Here is a 17,926-nt window from a genome sequence, read left to right as displayed (position 1 = left end):
GGAATCGAAGCACGCGCCGATTCCGGCAGTTTAACCCATTAAATGCCGCTGTCAACAGTGACAGCGGCATTTAATGTGTTTGACAGAGGGGGGAACTCCCTCTGTCTCCCGATCGGCGCACCCGCAAACAAATCGCGGGTCGCCGTCGGGTTTCCATGACAGCCGGGGGTCTAACAAAGACCCCCAGGTCTGTCTTCAGCATCTGCCTGTTAGGCGATGCCAGAGGCATGACCTAATAGGTTGCCTGTCAGTTTTACACTGACAGGCAATAATGCTTTGGTATACGAAGTATACCAAAGCATTATATATGCGATCGGCATATCGCATAGTGAAGTCCCCTGGTGGGACTAAAAAAAAAAAAGTAAAACCGTTAAATAAAGTTTGTGATAAAAAAAATTACAGTCAAAGTCAAATAAAACTACTTTTTTGCCCCAAAAAGTGGTTTTATTTAATAAAACGGTCAAAACAAATCACACATACACATATATGGTATCCCCGCGATCGTAACAACTTGACCAATAAAATGAACACATTAATGAAACCGCCGGATGTACGGCGTCCAAAAAACAACGGCAAAATTCTCTCTTTTCTCCCATTCCCCCCATAAAAAATAAAATAAAAGTTAATCTATAAGTCCTATGTACCCCAAAATAGTACTAATGAAAACTACGCATTGGCCCGCAAAAATCAATCCCACGTACGGTCACATCGACGGAAAAATAAAAAAATTACGCCTCTTGGAACGCGGCGATGCAAAAACAAGTAATTTTTTTCTAAAAGGGTTTTTATTGTGCAAACATAGGAAAACATATAAAACCTTTACATATTTGGTATCCTCGTAATCGTGCCGACCCGTAGAATAAAGGTAACATGTTATTTACGCTGCATAGTAAAGGGCATAAATTTATAACGTGAAAATTAATGCTGGAATAGCTGCTTATTTTCAATTCTCTCCTAAAATAAAGTTAATAAAAGTTAATCAATATGTTATAAGCATCTAAAAATGGTGCAATTACAAAATACAACTCGTCCCGCAAAAAACAAGCCCTTATACGGCTATGTCGACGTAATAAAAAAAAAGTTACGACTCTTGGAATGCGACCGTGAAAAACCAAAAAATAATCCTTGGTCATTAACGTGCAAAATGGCCCGGTCATTAAGGGGTTAATGTGGCGCGTATTTCTCTTTATTTCACTTTAATTTTCACTTCGTTTCACGTCACCATTAAGCCCTTCGGTTTTCAAAGAGTACAATATCAGCCGTCACTTTGCCACGAAGCATGCAAACTATGCTAGCAAGCAGTCAACACAAGAACGGGCGGCTACTGCTCAGAGGTTGGCAGCTAATTTACAGAGTCAACAGAACTTTTTTCTTGATAAATCACAGTGCGTATGTTATTTTAATCTATTTACATTTCCTCCTCCCAGTATCTGCGAAATAGTATGTAAATGCCATATCTTGCATATTCCTTGAGACAAATTTATTAACTGATAAGGGCTATTTTTCACATTTGAAAGACAGTTAATAAATTGGGTTGTAGTGTTCTTACTGTGCTATGAGGTTTGCACACACTACATTTAATGCTTTAGTATATCCGGCCCAAACACTCCCTCCAAATGCTCCTGGCCCGGCCCCTCTGTCAAATTTTAGAACCCATTGTGGCCCGCGAGTCAAAAAGTTTGCCCACCCCTGCCTTAAGGACACGGCCAATTTTGTTTTTTTACTTTTAGTCCCCGCACCCCTCCTTCGAAAGCCATACATTTTTTATTTTTCCATTAAAATATCCATATGAGGACATGTTTTTTGCAGGACGAGCCATCAATTTTTAATTTTTCCGTTGATTGAGAGGGCTTATTTTTTGCAGGGCGAGCTGTACTTTTTATTGGAACCATTTTGGGGTACACAGACTTTTTGATCACTCTTTATTCTATTTTTTTGGGGAGTTAAGGTGACCAAATAACAGCAATTTGGGCAGTTACATTTTTCTTTTTTACGGCGTTCACCGAGAAGGTAAAATAACGCTATATTGTAATAGTTAAGACTTTTACGCATGTGGCAATACCAGTTATTAGAAAAAATGGGAAAAGGTGTTTTTTTAAACTCTTCGAAAAAAATAATAATTCACTATTAAAAACTTTATTTAACTTTTTTTTTACACATTTTATTTGTCCCCCTAGGGGACTTTAACCAATGATCATTAGATACAATACTAATGTATTGCAGTGTATAGTCATTTTTACAGGCTTCTGTTAAGCCCTGCCACAGGCAGCCCTTAACAGAGGCAGAGTGAAGGCAGACTTCATTAAGCCCCTGGGCTGCCATGACAACCATCAGCACACTGTGATAGTGTCGCATGGGGGGGTGGGGTGGGTCGATGAGCTGTTAGAGGGGGCCGCTCCCCTCCATTTAACGCCTCAGATGCTGCAGTCGTGATTGCCCGCAGCATTTGAGGGGTTATACGGCCAGAAAAGCTTGATCAATGTTCCTGCCCACTAGTCCCAGATGTCAGCTGTAATACACAGCTGACAGCCGCAGCGTATGGAACAGACTCAGCGCATGAGCCTGCTCTATAGTTCTCGCCCTGCACCAGGCCGTACCGGGACGTTCGTGAAGGGATTTTAAACAATGCGTTGTCTGTGTAATACAGCACAGGACAGTTCCTCCAGAGCGATAGATCCTCTTTGTAACCGCTCTTCCCTCTAGTCAAAAGATGAGGATCCTGAACAGGGGACCACGTCTATTAACTCAGAATTTACCTAATAGGGTGTATGAAAATAGGTTTTAAAAAATGAGCCAACCCCCTGAATCAGATTACAATTTTGAATTTTTTGGAAGTATTTTCCTCATTAACATCAATGGGGGTAAAAATATGGCAGGGTTTCCAGTGTTTTCAGATGTAGGGTTGGTATATTATTGAGATGTGGTAATCATGCATTCTCTGTCACAACAAAAACTTAGGCCAAAGTATGAAGCGAGGATAGACTAAGGCTAGACAACTATTTCTATCATGTGTTTGCATAAAGTAGATGCCGGCTCATATTGTGGGCCAAATGTATCCATCCATGGAGTAATGGCCACAAAAGGCTGTAGTTGACTAAAGCGAATGTCTAATTTTTAACATCATGTAATTTTCAGGCCCAATATTCTGTGTCAATTAATTTTTAATATATCTTTATGACAGCCAGAGCTCAGTTTTTCAGACTCAGAGCTCTATATCCTCTGCATAGACATACAATTAAATGATACAATTCTGGATGCCTGCAGCCACCACTAGGTGGAGCTAAAAGCATACTCTTTTATTAGTGAGCTCAATCTATAAACAATATGGAGTAATGTCCTAAAAAAACTCACCCCCACACCAGTAGGTAGACACATTTGTATTATATAATTATGTCTATGCATGGGGATGCAAAAAAAAATACGAAGCTGTGACCATTTTAAAGATATACTAAGAAATTAATCAGCACTAATTTTTAGATCCATTTAGATAAATATAAAACAGAATTGTGGATATTCACTTAAAGCAATTCTGCAATGAAAACATTTTTGCTTAATAGTTGCACTGTAAAAGAGTTAATGAAAATATTAAGCAACTGCTGCAACATATCCACTGACGTCAATGGTTAGAAAAGGAAAGTCATATTGATATAAGTTAAATAAGACTCTTTCAGCCGGCATTGCCTGGCACACATAGTAATATAGCTCCTGCCTGGAAGATATAAGGAGTGAAGCCCGTTCAGCTACGTATCTGAGTGTCAGGAATCATTATTGGACTGTATTGTACCTTCTGCATTGCACAATATATATATTCACAGGCTTTCTTACTGTACAATACAATAGATGGAGGTGGTTTGTGAGTTTACAGACAGAGACAGACTAAACACAGCTATAAACCCTCCCTGGAGAATATTAAGATAACATAGATTATAGTAACTGGATGCCTGTAGAGTGACATATCCAGGACGACATCGAGACTTTCAGAGTCCAAGATATAGATCCCCTGCCGTCTGCTTCCATACATAACGTGTGGGTATGTAGAGCTCAAAAATCATTAGGAGGAAATCCACAAAGTTCTGAGTGGAATTCCTAGTCTACCGGTATGCTGTCAGAGACCGGCTATGCCCTCCTTCCCTAATTATGTCTATAGGAAAGTCCTAAATGATGCTGTATAGAGAAATATCTCCAAATTTGGTGATGAGGAAGTAAAATTCTCATGAGCCTTTGGTGTTTTTTTTTCCGTTTGCTCATCACATTTATTAAACATAGAAAGAATAATAACTTAAAACATTTACAGTACATTTGGTTATTAGAAAACTATTTTAATCACAAAAAATGAGCAAGAGACAAACTAATCGCAGGACAGAGTTGGAACGGTACAATAGTGTCGCAGTCCAGATAACAGCACTTCTGAATAGGCCGGTGTCCCATCCAAACATCAATTATTGCTGTATAACAACAAAACGTGGGACTTTACAGTCAGACTGCACATAGAAAATCTGGTTTTACTTAATCTGAGGGGCGGACATACCATTGGTGCAACCTGTGCAGCTGCACAGGGGTCCATTAGGTAAGTGTCACCCTTAATGCAGCTTTCTTCTGTCTATTAGATTGCATGTACATGTCTGGGGGAATACATTTTATGGCTAACAATTACTGATTGATTGTAAGAGAGACATAAAGGGGTGATTTATGATGACATATTGGAGAGCAAGGGCCCATATAATGTTGTTGCACGGAGGCCCTCACCTGTTTGCATCCACTCCTGCTTGAAGGGGTTTTCCAGTCCCTGAAAATTGATGGCCTATCCTCAGGATAGGCCATGAATAGCTCATCGCTCGGGGTCTGACTGCCGGGACCCCCGCCAATCAGCTGTTTTGAAGGGGCTGCAGCACTCATTCAAGAGCTGCTTCCGCTTCATTGTCGTCACTCCTCACACTGTAAATCGCCGACAGAGCAGTAGCGGAAATTCACAGTATTGAAGGGAATGGGAGAAGGCTGTAATACTGTGAACCGCCGCTACTGCTGTGTTGGCGATTCACAGTACGAGCAGTGACCAGAATAAAGGGGAAGCAGTGCTCGTACAAGCGCTGCCTCCCATTCAAAACAGCTGATTGGCGGAGGTCACGGTAGTCGGACCCCGAGCGATCAGCTATAGATGGCCTATCCTGAGGATAGGCCAACAATTTTTAGAGATTGGAAAACCCCTTTAATCCCACTCATTCTTTAGTCATTGTCACTTAGTAGACAGGGAAGGGGCATAGCTAGGGAGGATTTGAAGGACATGTGCACCAATTGCTAGATGCCAGGGGGAGCGCCAGCAAGCTGCTCTGCCTTGGCCAGGGCATTTAGATACAGGGCTAGGGCAGCAAACAGAATTTTTGCTCTAGGTGAAGGAAAGACCAGCTACAACTCCCATCTGTCAGATATTTATGGCATATTCTGTGGAAATGGGAAAACTCCTTTAGCTACTGCAATGGGAGTCACAACTTCTTTGTCCATGTCAGCTCAAATATCTCCAGGAAGTGCCATATAGTAAGCCTTTTAAAGCTATACATAAGTACTTCTAGCTTCCCTTTGGCTAGAGGTTCCTTTTACAGTGGTTGTCTAATATTAGAAAAATATAGTTAATTTGTTCCAGAAACAGTGCCACACCTGTGCATGGCTTGTGTCTGGTACTGCAGCTCAGCCACATTGACGTGAATAGGGCTGAGCTGTGGACTGGTGTGGCACAAGAAAGCCGTCATTTATTCTAATTCTGTACAACCCCTTTAAGCTTGGCATACACTAGTTCAATTCTAAACATAAAATGCATTGATAAATCATTCAGCTAGCTTTCTCATTACACAGCGTATCTTCATACATCACCACGACTCACCTGAGCAAATGGTGTTACAATCAAGTCATCTCCATGTCTGTAAAATAAAGAAAATAGTTTAGAAGGGCGTAGAAATGCATAAAATACAGATAATACACTAAATAACTTTGCTTAACAGATAACTCAAAATGACAGTGTACACACTGTACATGTGATATGTATATCCCCGGTGTTTCTGAGACTATGTATACTGCTCGGATGTTTTTATCATATGTGGGGTTCTCCCGTCCCCAATCTAAAGGCCTGTGTTCATGAAGCGATTATGACTGAGAGCCATATAATTGATGGCGTTGTCTCACAAATATAACCCTTCTTTCCAGGTAATGTACTATTACATAACTGAATGGCCGTCCATATGATACATGGACGGGCTGGGACCAACAGAGTGGGAGATGCAGATACTTGCAGGTCCTGAGTTGGGGACCACCCACCCCCTTGATGTGTCATACATAAAAATTTGTCACTTTATAATTACTTTTGTATCACCTTTTTAGAACTGATCTTGAGTAACTATAGTCCAGCATTGCTTTCAGGCTGCAGGTGTAAGAGCTGAAATCTCCCAGCATTCCTTGCTGGCTCAGTGTCTGTACAGAGTTTACATCAGTTTTGTACCCAGGGAAGTGTGCTCTTTACTTCAGGCCCTGTACAAGTAATCTGTTGTAAGATAAGCTAATAAGTATAAAAATATGAACTGGAAAATGGTGCTCAAAGGTGGATATACCCTTTAACCTGTTAGGCTGGGTTCACACGACCTATTTTCAGACGTAAACTAGGCGTATTATGCCTCGTTTTACGTCTGAAAATAGGGCTACAATACGTCGGAAAACATCTGCCCATTCATTTGAATGGGTTTGCCGACGTACTGTGCAGACGACTTGTCATTTACGCGTCGTCGTTTGACAGCTGTCAAACGACGACGCGTAAAAATACAGCCTCCTCAAAAGAAGTGCAGGACACTTCTTTCAGACGTAATTTGAGCCGTTCTTCATTGAACTCAATGAAGAGCAGCTCAAAATTTACGGCTGTCAGAGAAGTCACGCAAAATGCGAGGAGGAGGAATTACGGCTGAAACGAGGCAGCTGTTTTCTCCTGAAAACAGTCTGTATTTTCAGACGTAAATGCCTGCTATCGTGTGCACATACCCTTAGTCACCACCCCATAGTGTTTTTACAGTGGCCACTAACGGGCTTTATTCCGATGCAGTAGCCTTTTTACGGCGCTGCATCAGAGTAAATAAAAAGAGCAGGGAGCCGTTAACTCTCCCTGCTCTCCGCTACCTTCGGTAGCGGAAGGCTGGGGGCGTCCCTGCTCGAACGGGCGAGATCAATACCAGTATCGATTTCGCTAGTTTAACCCTTCAGATGTGGCGCTCAATAGCAAGCGCCGCATCTGAGTGATTTTGGAGAGAGGGAGGGAGCTCCCTCTCTCACCCCACCAGCATCCTGCATGTGATCGCAGGGTGTCGGTGTCTTCTATTGCAGCCGGGAGGGCCTAATAAAGGCCCCCAGGTCTGTCCCAGTTAATGCCTGCTAAGCCATGACAGAAGCATAGCCTAGCAGATGCCTGTCTTACACGGACAGGCAGTAATACACTGCAATACAGAAGTATTGTAGTGTATTATAATAGCAATCGGACGATTACATAGAGAAGTCCCCTAGTGGGACTGGTAAAAAAAAAAAAGTTTAATATAGTTAATAAATAAAAACGTAAAAAAAATAAAAAATGAAAAACCCACTTTTTCCCGTTACAAACTGCTTTATGATTAAAAAACAAAAAAAAGTTAAAAGGTTACACATATTTGGTATCGCCACGTCCATAACACCCCAACTATAAAGTTATTACATTATTTAACGCGCTCAGCGAACGTCGTAAAAAATAAAATATAAAACAATGCAAACATTTTCTGTGAATCCTGCCTTAAAAAAAATGTGATAAAAAATGATCAAAAAGTTGCATCTACTCCAAAATGATACCAATAAAAACTACAAGTTGTCCCGCAAAAAAAAGCCCTCATACAGCTGTATCGGCAGAAAAATAAAAAAGTTATGGCTCTTCAAATATGGAGACACAAAAACAAATAACTTTTTAAAAAATAATTTTTTACTGTGTAAAAGTAGTAAAACATACAAAATCAATATAAATTTGGTATCGTTGCAATCACAACAACCCGCTAAATAAAGTTATTGTGTTATTTATACCACATGGTAAACTGTGTAAATTTAGGAAGTGCGGCAAAATTGCTGGTTTTTTTCTGTTACCCCCCAAAAAAAAGCTAATAAAAGTTAATCAATAAATTATATGTACCCCAAAATGGTGCTATTAAAAAACACAACTTGTCCAGCAAAAAACAAGACCTTATACAGCAATATCGACGCAAAAATAAAAAAGTTATAGCTCTTGGAATGCGATGATGGAAAAACTTAAAAAATAGCTTGGTCATTAAGGTTTAAATAGGCTCTGTCACCAGATTATAAGTGCCCTATCTCCTACATAAGGAGATGTACTAAAACAAAGTAAAAAGGACACGGCGCCACATTGTGCGAATCAATTTGTAATATAAATGAGCAAAAATGACCATAAATGCTCACCTATGAGGATGCAAATTACTGGCATGTAATTGCAATGTGAAGCTGCTGCCGATCCCAACGCAAGACTCCCATGGAGATGCCAAATAGTAGTGATTAAAAACAATAAAAAACGGGATTTCAAGGCGCTGCTTAATGAAATAAATAATAAATTTATTGGACAGTAGTAGAACAGATGCTACGCGTTTCAACGCCGGACTGGCGTCTTCATCAGGCAAGTCAAAAATACAGTAAATTAGCACGTATAAATACAGAGCTGATAAAATCTTAATTGGGCCAAATTCAGACCAGCCCCCTGGTCAAAAAACCGCCAAAAACGGCAGGTCAGAGTTCAACACAAACACACTGCTAAAAAGACTTAATAACTATTACGTCTTTTTAGCAGTTACTGTATCTGTGGTAGTTAAAGCAGAGCAAAACGTAATCTCGCGAGATTACGCTTGCTCTGCTGTGGGTACCATAGACAGAGTAACCGGCATAATTTGGTCTCAGTAAATGCACATTTTGTATCTCCATGCTTGCTGAGCGGACAGACCTTTCTTGTGTGATATAAAAGCTGTTCTGTGTGCTATAAGCAAATTAGCTTCTGCTTCCCCCTCCTGTTGTTTCAGTGGGTAAGAAATTGTAACTGCATCCCCTTCCTTCCCTCCCCACATTCTTCAGTTTTACACTAGATGGATTTTTTGGAGAGGAGGTTTTTTTTAAAACATGGTCAGAGAACCTCTAGTCAGGGAAAGGGGAACTACATGCTGCTGGAAGGTGAGGGAGATGTATTACTAATTTATGCAAAGCATTTTTGATAAAGATTTATAAAAGTTCCTTTAGTGTACATTAATATAATACATGTCATTTTATAAATTTCTTCCTGTGAATCCTTTTTAAAGGACATTCACAAGGGTCTTATTGGTGTTGGAAAACTTGGTCCCTCAGTAAACATAGCAATAATTAACCCCTTAAGGACACAGCCTGTTTTGGCCTTCAGGACACAGCCGATTTTTTCAAATCTGACAGGTTTCACTTTATGTGGTAATAACTCCGGAATGCTTTTACCTATCCAAGCGATTCTGAGATTGTTTTCTCGTGACACATTGGACTTTATGTTACTTGCAAAATTTGCTCGATACATTAAGTATTTAATTGTGAAAAACACCAAAATGTAGCGAAAAATTGCAAAAATTTGCATTTTTCTAAATTTATATGTATCAGCTTGTAAGACAGATGGTAATACCACACAAAATTGTTGCTAGTTAACATTCCCCATATGTCTACTTTAGATTGGCATCGTTTTTTGAACATCCTTTTATTTTTCTATGACATCACAAGGCTTAGAACTTTAGCAGCAATTTCTCACATTTTCAAGAAAATTTCAAATGGCTATTTTTACAGGGGCCAGTTCAGATGTGAAGTGGATTTTAGGGCCTTATATATTAGAAACCCTCGATAAGTCACCCCATTTTAAAAACTTCACCCCTCAAAGTATTCAAAACAGCATTTAGAAAGTTTCTTAACCCTTTAGATGTTTCACAGGAATTAAGGCAAACTAGATGTGAAATGTTCAAATTCATTTTTCATCTATTTTTTTTGTAACACAGAAAGTTTTACCAGAGAAACGCAACTCAATATCTATTGCCCAGATTCTGCAGTTTTTAGAAATACCCCACATGTGGCCCTAGTGCACTTATTGACTGCAGCACAGGCCTCAGAAGCAAAGGAACACCTAGAGGATTTTGGGGCCTCCTTTTTATTAGAAAATATTTTAGGCTCCATGTCGGATCTGAAAGGCTCTTGCGGCACCAAAACAGTGGAAATCCCCCAAAAGTGACACCATTTTGGAAACTATACCCCTTGAGGAAATTATCTAGGGGTATAGTGAGCATTTTGACCCCGCAGGTTTTTTGCAGAAATTATTGGAAGTAGGCCGTGAAAATGAAAATCTACATTCTTTCAAAGAAAATGTAGGTTTAGCTATTTTTTTCTAATTTCCACAAGGACTAAAAGGAGAAAATGCACCACTACTTTTGTAAAGCAATTTCTCCCGAGTAAAACAATACCCCGCATGTGGTCATAAACGGCTTTTTGGACACACGGCGGAGCTTAGAAGGGAAAGAGCGCCATTTGGCTTTTGGAGCTCAAATTTAGCAGTAATGGTTTGCGGAGACCACGTCGCATTTGCAAAGCCCCTAAGGGACCAAAACAGTGAAAACACCAAAAAAGTGACTCCATTTAGGAAACTACACCCCTTGAAGAATTCATCTAGGGGTGTGGTGAGCATTTTGAACCCACAGGGGTTTCATAGATTTTATTAGAATTGGGCAGTGAAGATAAAAAAAATCCTTTTTTTCCAATAAGACGTAGCTTTAGCTCAACATTTTTCATTTTCTCAACAAATAAAGGAATAAAAGAACCCCAACTTTTGTAAAGCAACTTCTCTGGAGTACGGCAATACCCCATTTGTGGTCATAAACTGCTGTTTGGGCACACGGCAAGGATCAGAAGAGAAGGAGTGCCATTTGGCTTTTGGAGCACAGATTTTGCTGGATTGGTTTCTTGACACCATGTCACTTTTGCAAAGCTCCTAAGGTGTCAGTACAGTGGAAACTCCCCAAAAGTGATTCCATTCACAAAACTACACCCCTTGAGGAGTTCATCTAGGGGTGTAGTGAGCATTTTGACCCCACAGGTGTTTCATAGATTTTATTAGAATTGGGCAGTGAAAATAAAAAAAATCCTTTTTCTTCAATAAGACGTAGTTTTAGCTGAAAATGTTTCATATTCTCAACAAATAAATGTAAAAGAGCACCACAACACTTGTAAAGCAACTTCTCCTGTGTATGACAATACCACATATGTGGTCATAAACTGCTGTTTAGGCACAGAGTAGGGCTCAGAAGGGAAGGAGCGCCATTTGGCTTTTGGAGTACAGATTTTGCTGGATTGGTTTCTGGGCGCTATATCGCATTTGCAAAGTCCCTGTGGGACCAAAACAGTGGATCCCCCCAGAAGTGACCCCATTTTGGAAACTACACCCCTCAAGGTATTCACCTAGGGGTGTAGTGAGCATATTAACCCCACAGGTGATTGGCAGAAATTGGTGTGCACGTGATGTTGCAGAGTGAAAATGGTTTTTCAATAGATATGCCAATACCCAGCTTGTGCCACTGGAGACACACACCCCAAAAATTATTAAAAGGGTTCTCCCGGGTATGGCGATGCCATATATGTGGAAGTAAACTGCTGTTTGGGCACACTGTAGGGTTCAGAAGGGAGGTAGAGCCATTTGGCTTTTGGAGCGTGGATTTTGCTTGGTAGTAGTTTTGTTTGGAGTCTTACTGGTGTTTCCGTTTATAATGTGGGGGCACATGTAAGGCGGGCGGAGTATATAAGGGGCATAGTCAGGTGGTATAGTGGGGTAAAAAAATAAATAAATAATAATCCATAGATGTGTGTTATGCTGTGACACAATCCTTTCTGCACAGGCCGGTGTCGCACTAATAAATGGTCTTTACTTATCCCCCTTTTGGTCCGCACTCGGCACCTTTGAAGTTTGGGGAATTTTGCTGGGAAAGTGTTGTCCTGGTATAATACGGGCACCCTCGCTTCCAGCAGATATGTTTGGGCCCTCCCCTTCCTGGATCCCTAATTTTAGGGGCCTTGATAATTCGCCACTTGAAACAGAAGAAATGTTCCCCTCGGGCACAACTGCATATTTTTATTTCCTGGCTTATTGGTGCCTTGACTAATTTTATTTTTTCATAGACGTAGCGGTATGAGGGCTGTATTTTTTTGCGGGACGAGCTGTAGTTATTATTGGTACCATTTTGGGGTACATGCGACTTTTTGATCACTTGTTATCCTTTTTTTTTTGGGTGGCAAGGTGACCAAAAAACAGCAATTCTGGCATATTTTTTTAGTTCTTTTTATACAGCGTTCGCCACGTGTTATAAATTACATGTTAGCTTTATTCTGCGGGTCAGGCCGATTCCGGTGATAGCTAATTTATAGCACTTTTTATGTTTTACAACTTTTTGCACAATAAAATAACTTTTGTAAAGAGAATGGATTTTTGGAGTTTTTGGAGTTGTGAGAGCCATAACGGTTTTACATTTTTCGTCGACGGTGCTCTATGAGGGCTTGTTTTTAGCGAGACGAGTTATAGTTTTTATAGACACCATTTTATGTACATGCGACTTTTTGATCACTTTTTATTTCAATTTTTGGAAGACAAAGTGACCAAAAAATAGCAATTATGTCAGTATTTTTTAGTTATTTTTTTTACGGCGTTCACTGTGCGGAATAAATAACATAATATTTTTATAGTTCAGGTCGTTACGGTCGCAGTGATACCAAATATGTATGGCTTTATTATTTTTTTCAATAATAAATGACTTGATAAGGGAAAAAGGGCGATTGTGTTTTGTGTTATTATTTGAAACTTTTATTGTATTTTTTACAACTTTTATTTTTACTTTTTTGACACTTTTTTTGACACTTTTCTTTAGTCCCACTAGGGGACATGAAGGTCCAACAGTTTGTTTGATGTTCTAATACATTGCACTACCTATGTAGTGCAATGTATTAGAACTGTCAGTTGTTCACTGACAGCAAGCCGATCAGGCTCCGCCTCTGGGCGGGGCCTAATCAGCTTACGTAATGGCAGACAGGAGTCCATTGTTAGGGCTCCTGTTGCCATGGTAGCAGTCGCCAGCCTTGCCATCGCGTGGCAAGGCTGCCGATTTGCTACAAACCTCTAGGATGCAGCGATCACAATGGATCGCTGCATCGAAGGGGTTAATGCCAGGAATCGGAGCTAGCTCCGGTTCCTGGCGATAGATTGGGGTGTCCGCTGTAACATACAGCGGACACCCACTGCTGATGACGCCGGCTCTGCTTCTGAGCCGGAAGCTGAGCCGGCGCCATCTTGCCGACGACGGGGCATAGGAGGATTCCGTTGCTGGCGGACCGGGAGGTAAGCATTAGCCCTCCGATCGCCTTTGCAGCCACCGGCAACCCAGCGATCATGTTGCTGGGGCGCCGGTGGCTATAAACTCCTCACATGCTGCGATCGCTATTCAACGCAGCATGTGAGGGGTTAATCGGTCGGATCGGAGGCTAGCTCCGGTCCTGGCCGATACCTCAGGGTGCCAGCTGTAACATACAGCTGTCACCCGGCGGTGATGTCGCTGGCTCAGCTCCTGAGCCAGCTTCATCTCCATGACGTACAGTTACGTCAAGATGCGGGAACAGTCCATCTCCCATGACGTAACTGTACGTGATTTTGCGGGAAGGGGTTAAAAACTGTCCAATATTAGACTTAGTTTAATTTTGAGAAACGTGAGAAATTGATATTTGTTTTTCTTAGGATTAGCATTGTCAGATAAGGCCTTGTTCACATCTCCATAGGAGGCTCCTTCAGAGGCCTCCGTCACTGATACGGCCGAAAATACCCGAAACAATGGCGCTGCAAGCTGCGCTATTGTTTCTGGTGAAACCACGGACACCTGACAGAAACCCAACAGAACCCATTAAAGTCAATAGCTGCTGGTGGTGCCCGTTGTGCAACGGAACTGACACTTCCGGTATTTCCGTTGTTCTGCTCCTCTGACAGAGCAGTACAACGGAAAGCCGAATACAGATGTCAATCCAGCCTTACATGCATACAGTATTTTCAAAGTGAATGCTGTAACACTGTGACCTCCACCTAAGTTTAGATTTTACATTGATGACATTCCTTCCTATATCTGATACATGACTCCTGAAACGCTAAATTTCTCTTACACTTAAATACACTTTGACGTGTACTGAGTTCCCTTTGACAATCCAAAAGTGTTTGTTCACTGCCATTCACAAGAGCTCCACTAACGAGTTGTAATTATAAACTGATTATTTTACTAAACACGAACCAATGGAGCACACATTTACATTCATCTTCCTAGTGCCCGACTAAATCCCAGTAATGAAATAATTGTACATATCATAACATTTAATATCAGGCGTCTCACACTCATCTTGTGGAATGGCGTGTATGTTTTCTTCTTACTATTGTATGTGTACACTCTAAGACTAGTTGCATAAGGCTACATTCACACGACAGTAAAAAAACGGCCGTGCAACGGCTGTTTTCATAACGGCCGTCACACGGCCGTTTTCAGAACAATAGAGTTCTATGGATGTATTCACACGGCCGTTTTTTTAATGTCCTATTTTAATGTCCTATTTTTGGTCATTTTGACTGCCCCACGGCTCCCATAGAAGTCAATGGATAAGTTCTTACCGGCCGTTTTTTATTAATCAATCCTTGTAATGGCCGGTAAAAACTGATCCTTGTCGAGGATTCCCCGCACACCACGCTATGTTGAGCCCGGGGAAGCCCTTGACATTACTATCCATATATGGACAGTGATATCGGCCAGGGACTCCTGTCCCCCTCAGACCCCCCCACCCCATAGATAGCGACACTCCCCCCATAGATGTCGTCCCCCCCCCCCGTAGATGGCACTCCCCCCCTCCTGATAGAACCACTGTAGCACCTTGAAGGAGCTGAATCTCCGGCCAATGCTCTGGCCAGGGGATTCCGCTACTGGAGAAGCCGCAGGCGTTACTGTCCATATATGGACAGCGACGTCAGTGGCAATCTCTGGAATCCCCTGGCAGAGTGGACTCCCCAGCCGACGCTCTGGCCAGGGGATTCCTCTACTGGAGAAGCCCCTTACGTTACTGTCCATATATAGACAGTGACATCAGTGGCTACCTCTGGAATCCCCTGCCAGAGCAGAATCCCCGGCCGGCGCTCTGGTCAGGGGATTCCGCTACTGGAGAAGCCCCTGGCGTCACTGTCCATATATGGACAGTGACGTCAGTGGCTACCTCTATAATCTCCTGCCAGAGCGGAATCCCTGGCCGGCACTCTAATCAGGGGATTACGCTACTGGAGAAGCCCCTGGCATCACTGTCCATATATGGACAGAGACATTAGGGGCTCCCTCTAGGAGTGAAATCCTCGGCCAGAGGGATTTCGCTCCTACAGAGAGCTACAGTGCCACTAACTACAGGGGGTGCTATCTACATGTGGGGGTGCTATCTACAGTGGCGGTGCTATCTACAGGGGGGTTGCTATCTACAGTAGGGGTGGAGCTATATACAGTGGTGCTATCTACAAAAGGGGGTTGGTGCTATCTACAGGGGTGTGGCGCTATCTACATGGGCACTGTGGCACTATATGGGGGTGTGACTATCTACAGGGGACACTGTTGTGCTATCTACATGGGCACTGTGAAACTATGAAGGCATTGGCACTTTATATGTGGGCACCATGGCACTATGTCACTTTATATGTGGGCACTGTGGCACTATCTGCAGTGGGTACTGTGGCACTATGTGGGCACTATCTACAGTGGGCACTGTGGAACTAACTACAGGGTCATTGAAGCACTATCTACATGGGCACTGTGGTGTTTTCAGGGGGTTTGGACAATAAAACCAACAAGTTAAATCCATCAGTTTTTTTTAACGGCCATGAAAAACGGATGGCAAAAGGTCATTAACTCCTTCGCACTCAGCGACGTACTATTCCGTCGCACTAAGTGCATCGTTCGCGCTCAGCGCCGGAATAGGGGAATACGTCCAGGGGAAAATGCATCGCCATTTTCCCCCGGCGTTTTATCGAGCTGTGATGCCCAAAAAAAGACAGTTTAGAAAGTCAGAAGATAGTTTAGTATTCGGGTTAGTTAGTGTCAGGGAACCGTCAAAAAGCGTAGTTAGGTATAGCGTCAAGGAATTTAGCATCAGGAATCAGTCACAGTTAGTTAGGTTTAGCATCAGGAATCCGTCACCGTAGTTAGGTTTAGTGTTAGGGATCCATCACTGTAGTTAGATTTAGCGTCACGGAAGTTCACATAAAATCAGTTGTTAGCGCCAGGAAAGCTCGGAATAATCTAGAAAGGTTTAGTGTCAGGCACCCGTCACCATAGTTAGGTTTAGCGTCAGGAAAGCTCGGAATAATCTAGGTAGATTTAGTGTCAGGGAATCGTCACCGTAGTTAGGTTTAGTGTCAGGGAAGTTCACATAAAATCTAGTTAGGTTTAGTGTTAGGAACCCTTGCCCTAGTTAGGTTTAGTGTCAGGGAAGTCCACTCATTCTATAAAAAAAAAAAAATATATATATAAAAATAAAAGTTTTGATATTTAGTTATCTGCAGCATCTCAGCTAGTATTAAAGTTTGTTAGTGACAGGGAAACGTTCTATAAAAAAAAAAAAAAGTTTTAGCTAGCAGTCTATTGCTTCTACTAGTACTAATAAAAGTACTAATAAAAGTACTGTGCAAGATAACACATTTTGCTGTATACACAATACACGTGTCTAAGCACACAATTTACACGTGTGACACATAAATAATAAAATATGTCCCAAAGGTAATTTTCTCTTGAAGAGGCCTTTGCGTTTCTTGCCTCTGACACAGACTTGTCAGATGGCGAGACTCTCTTTTATTTATCAACCTCCTCATCCACTGATGCAGAGGAGGGACCCCCTAGGAGACGCCCCAAGACCTCCACCACAGTTGAAACACCTGAGAGATGTGACCGCGCAACAGTTGAAACCTCAGAGCGAAGTGACCCCATTAGGGGGTCCCTGAGTGCACGGGCAGCCCAGGGATAAAATTTAATACGGCAGGGCTCAGTGAGATGGACTTTTTCAAGTTCTTTTTCACGGATGAATTTATAGGGCTTATAGTGTCCCAAACAAATTTATATGCCAAACAGTATATAACAAAGAACCCCACATCATTTTATGCCCAATCCCACAGGTGGACTCCTGTAGACACAGCAGAGTTGGGCAAGTTCCGGGGACTGCTCTTGAACATGGGGCTTCTGGAAAAGCCGTCCATTAGGACCTACTGGAGAACAGACAATTTATACCACACCCCGATGTACCGCATGGCCATGTCCAGGATGCGTTATAAGGCAATACTTTGCTTCTTACATTATGCTGATAATGAGCAGTGCCCATCCCGAGATGACCCCAGTTTTGACCGTTTGTATAAACTGAGACCCCTATTAGACCATTTTAGTGTCCGGTTTGCCAAAGCATACACCCCCGAGAAGTGTATTTCTGTTGATGAGTCCCTGGTACATTTTAAAGGGTGGCTTCAATTCAGCCGGTACCTGCCGAGTAAGGTGACAAGGTATGGCGTGAAAATGTATAAGCTGTGCGAGAGTGCATCAGAGTATACGTACAAATTACTGGGAGTTAATGCAAAAATTGTGTGGGATTTGGTGCACCCACTGCTGGACCAGGGTTACCACCTCTACCTGGTTCATTTTTATACCACCGTCCCACTCTTCAAGTGCCTCGATTCCAGAAGTATTTTGCGGCATGCGGCACTGCTAGAAGAAATCTGAGAGACCTCCCTAAGACTCTGCTTGGGCAAACACTCAGAAGGGGTGAGATCAGGGCACAATCCAGCAGCAAT

General features: G+C 42.0%; 1 protein-coding gene across 4 annotated transcripts in view; it reads right to left on the bottom strand.

Moving 5' to 3' along the window:
* Window positions 1-17,926, bottom strand: part of PDE4D (phosphodiesterase 4D) — an 825,997-nt gene that overhangs the window by 213,499 nt on the left and 594,572 nt on the right. For all 4 annotated transcript variants that reach the window (XM_075839367.1, XM_075839382.1, XM_075839375.1 and 1 more), the window contains exon 3: window positions 5,876-5,912. In XM_075839367.1, coding sequence (XP_075695482.1) covers window positions 5,876-5,912 — 37 coding nt within the window. The remainder of the gene's footprint in view (window positions 1-5,875; window positions 5,913-17,926) is intronic.

This window comes from Rhinoderma darwinii, chromosome 1 (genome assembly GCF_050947455.1).
Source record: "Rhinoderma darwinii isolate aRhiDar2 chromosome 1, aRhiDar2.hap1, whole genome shotgun sequence".
NCBI classification, from domain to species: Eukaryota; Metazoa; Chordata; class Amphibia; order Anura; family Rhinodermatidae; genus Rhinoderma; species Rhinoderma darwinii.
The sequence above is the reverse complement of the archived record's forward strand: the minus strand, read 5'-3'. Positions and strand labels throughout refer to the sequence as shown.